Here is a 2,872-nt window from a genome sequence, read left to right as displayed (position 1 = left end):
ATTGTGTAACTCAACCTGTAGTCTTGGTTCACCTGTTAGAATTACAGCTTTGTAATAATGAGAAGCATGACATCAGAACTGTGTGTCAGAAGTCAAATTATTATTTATGCCTTCTAATGAATCTGAAATAGTACTGTTTGCTATGCTGTGGGTTAATAGAGGGATATGTCTTTATTGAAAGTAGATCAATTATTGTGCCAATTTACAAACGATATAGCAGAAATAGAAAACCGTGCTTGAGTACATATCTGGCCTCATTTGCCCAGATACCCTTTTTTTGGCACATTCTGGTGATTGATTTTAATGAGCTAATTTAACAAAATGCAGAAAACAGGAGAAACGTGCCAAATTGCTTTATTTTTGAATAAACTCATACACTTGCGCACATGAAAGATATTATAAATTTACCAACAAAGGCATGAGTGGTATTTTTTATTGTGACATATCATTTGCTTCCATTATCACAATCACCAGATAAGATCAGAAAAATATGATTTAGTGTGTCTTCTCCCAGGTTTTAGGGGCAAGGCTTGGCATCTATGACAGGTTCACAGCGGTCCACCACTGCCCGGACTTCTCCGATCTGGACTCCGTCGTATGTCCCGGTGATGGTGGTCCACTGGGTTTCTCCGTTGCGGTAGGTTCGGCTGAGGCGAGCCGTGTAGGGGATATCGGCTTTCATCTTGCGACCCTCCATGCGGACTTTGCAGGTGTGGTTTGGTGGGACTGTGAGCTCCACAGACACGGAGTGGCTGAGCGTCTCGATTACGGTGGTTCCCCTGGAGAACTGCAGCGTCTTCTCGGCACCAAGCTCAATGCCCCCGGAGCCGATGAAGGGGATTTCGGCTGTGATGCTGCCCGTGACACCAAGCATCGTGGCTCGTCCGATGTTCCAGGTAGTCTCCACCTCTGAGGTCTTTGTGATGGTGACTGTCTTCACCACTGTCTGGCACTCATTGTTGGTGATACCAGAGATACGCATGGTCTCAGGAGGATACTGGAAGATGGTGACCTCATCAATGCCGTACTTAACATCAGAGATGTGCTGGGTGTAGGCGTCCCTGTTGATGGCCAGGACCTGATAGTTCTTATACCAGTACTCATCACCTTCCCAGGGCAAGAAGAAGGCCTCAAACTGAGGAACAACCTTCCCGAGACCGTACTTGTTCTTTCCAACGTAGATGTCAACTCCTGCACACGTCCTCACTGAATGTTGTGGCAGTGAACCGTAGGAGCCTTCCTTCCATTCCAGGAATTCAAAGTTGTCCTTGTTAGCCAGGATCTCAAACTCAGGGGCGTAATACTCACGGTCACCATAGGGGTAGCGGCAGTAAGGTCCCAGGTTAGGGTTATAAAAGCCAGCCTCACACTTGTACTTGCAGACATAGTCAATACGCTCGGTATAGCCGTTGTAGATGGAAACGGCTCCATTGGGCAGAGATCCATCCCAGGTCAGCCACTGCAGGTTGACATTATCGCCAAAGAGGAAGGAGGAAGGCAGATCCTGTTGCTGCTCCAGATCAGCAGGATTTAGAGGACCCAACACCTTTGTGTTACCAGTTGGTTCAGGGACCCGGCCCTCCACCTCTGGTTTCAATAAGGACACTATATAAGAGAGACAAAGAAAAGAAAAAATGCCATAAAACAGAAGAGATAAGTGTCAAACACATCAACCTCAATTCAGGCAACAAGCTTTAATCTCTTTTTAACCTCTTTTTTTTTTTTTTTTTTTTTTAAATGACATCAGAAACAGCAGTATGCAACATTACGTGATGGCAGAGCTTCAGTTCATCCTTTGTCATTTTTTTTTTTTTTTTTTAATAAATAGGACAGGGGGAATGAATGAGAGAGAGAGGGGGAGAGAAAGAAAGAAAACCAAAGGGGAGAAGAGACGGTGAGAAGGGGGGGGAAGAGAGAGAAAAAAAAAAAAAAAACTCCTGGGTCACCTGTATGGAGAAAAAAACAAAAACAAAAAAACAAACAAACAAAAACAAACAGAGGAGACAGCAAACAACAAAGAGCAACATAATAATAGAGAAAACAAAGCACCATCACAATAAACTAGCTAGTCATAGATATCAGTATTTACTAAGTAATAAACGATATTGTGCAGCACGCAAGATAGACAGCGCACAGTGTGCTTTGAGGCAGCAGCCAAGAAAGCTTTAGTCCGCGTCTGTGAATACCCATGTGTGCATACCTGTGTGGATCAGCATGCTTGCATTCCATCTCTTTTTAACCTCTTAACACTTGAATGATCCTGAATTAAGGTTGTTTTTCCTTTCTTTTATTCTAGCTACAAAATATGCAAAATATTCAGAAACTACATTTTTGTGGGGGATCTTTGGATGTTGAACGCAACACACTTCAGGTTTACTTCGGTTTAAGTGCTACTACAAAGCTGTTATCCATATCTCTATACAATATGTCATAAAACGCATGATATGCTTACCTTTTCTGAGTTGTATGCTCTTCTTCACAATGTCCTGCAGACTGGCTGAGGACAGAGCCAGCAGGGCCGACAGCAACAACACAGACAGCTTCATCTGAAGGTGAAACACAAAACCTCTAAGTTATGAGATCTTTTTACAAACTAAATCTTTAACATCAGAATATATTATTCCACCAATCCAGCTATCCAAATGACAAATTAGTGTAATATTTTACAGTTTCAAATATTATTTCTTTCTTTCAGCTGGTTTCAGTTATTACAATGTTTATCTTCACCAGTGTCAAACACCTTAAACGACAAAGAACTAAATTTACAGCAGTTTATTTTTGACTTTACTCTGAAAGGTTAGAATCCAACATAGTGAACTCCATTTTCACTGAAAACCCCCAAAATATAGAAGAAATAAACATCTGTGCCACC

The 2,872-nt window shown here is 42.1% G+C and overlaps 1 protein-coding gene across 1 annotated transcript; it reads right to left on the bottom strand.

Annotated features, from left to right (window-relative positions):
- Positions 1 to 386: 386 nt before the first annotated feature.
- LOC308403743 (natterin-3-like) lies at positions 387 to 2,546 on the bottom strand (the record flags this gene model as incomplete). Its single annotated transcript, XM_080893434.1, has 2 exons — positions 387 to 1,605; positions 2,453 to 2,546. 2 exons carry the CDS (start codon positions 2,544 to 2,546, stop codon positions 518 to 520), a joined length of 1,182 nt encoding a protein of 393 aa, XP_080749560.1. The 3' UTR covers positions 387 to 517.
- Between the last annotated feature and the right edge of the window lie 326 nt (positions 2,547 to 2,872).

The sequence above is a fragment of the Rhamphochromis sp. 'chilingali' genome (assembly GCF_963969265.1).
Source record: "Rhamphochromis sp. 'chilingali' genome assembly, chromosome: 10".
Lineage (NCBI taxonomy): Eukaryota > Metazoa > Chordata > Actinopteri > Cichliformes > Cichlidae > Rhamphochromis > Rhamphochromis sp. 'chilingali'.
This window is presented reverse-complemented; position numbering and strand designations above follow the sequence as displayed.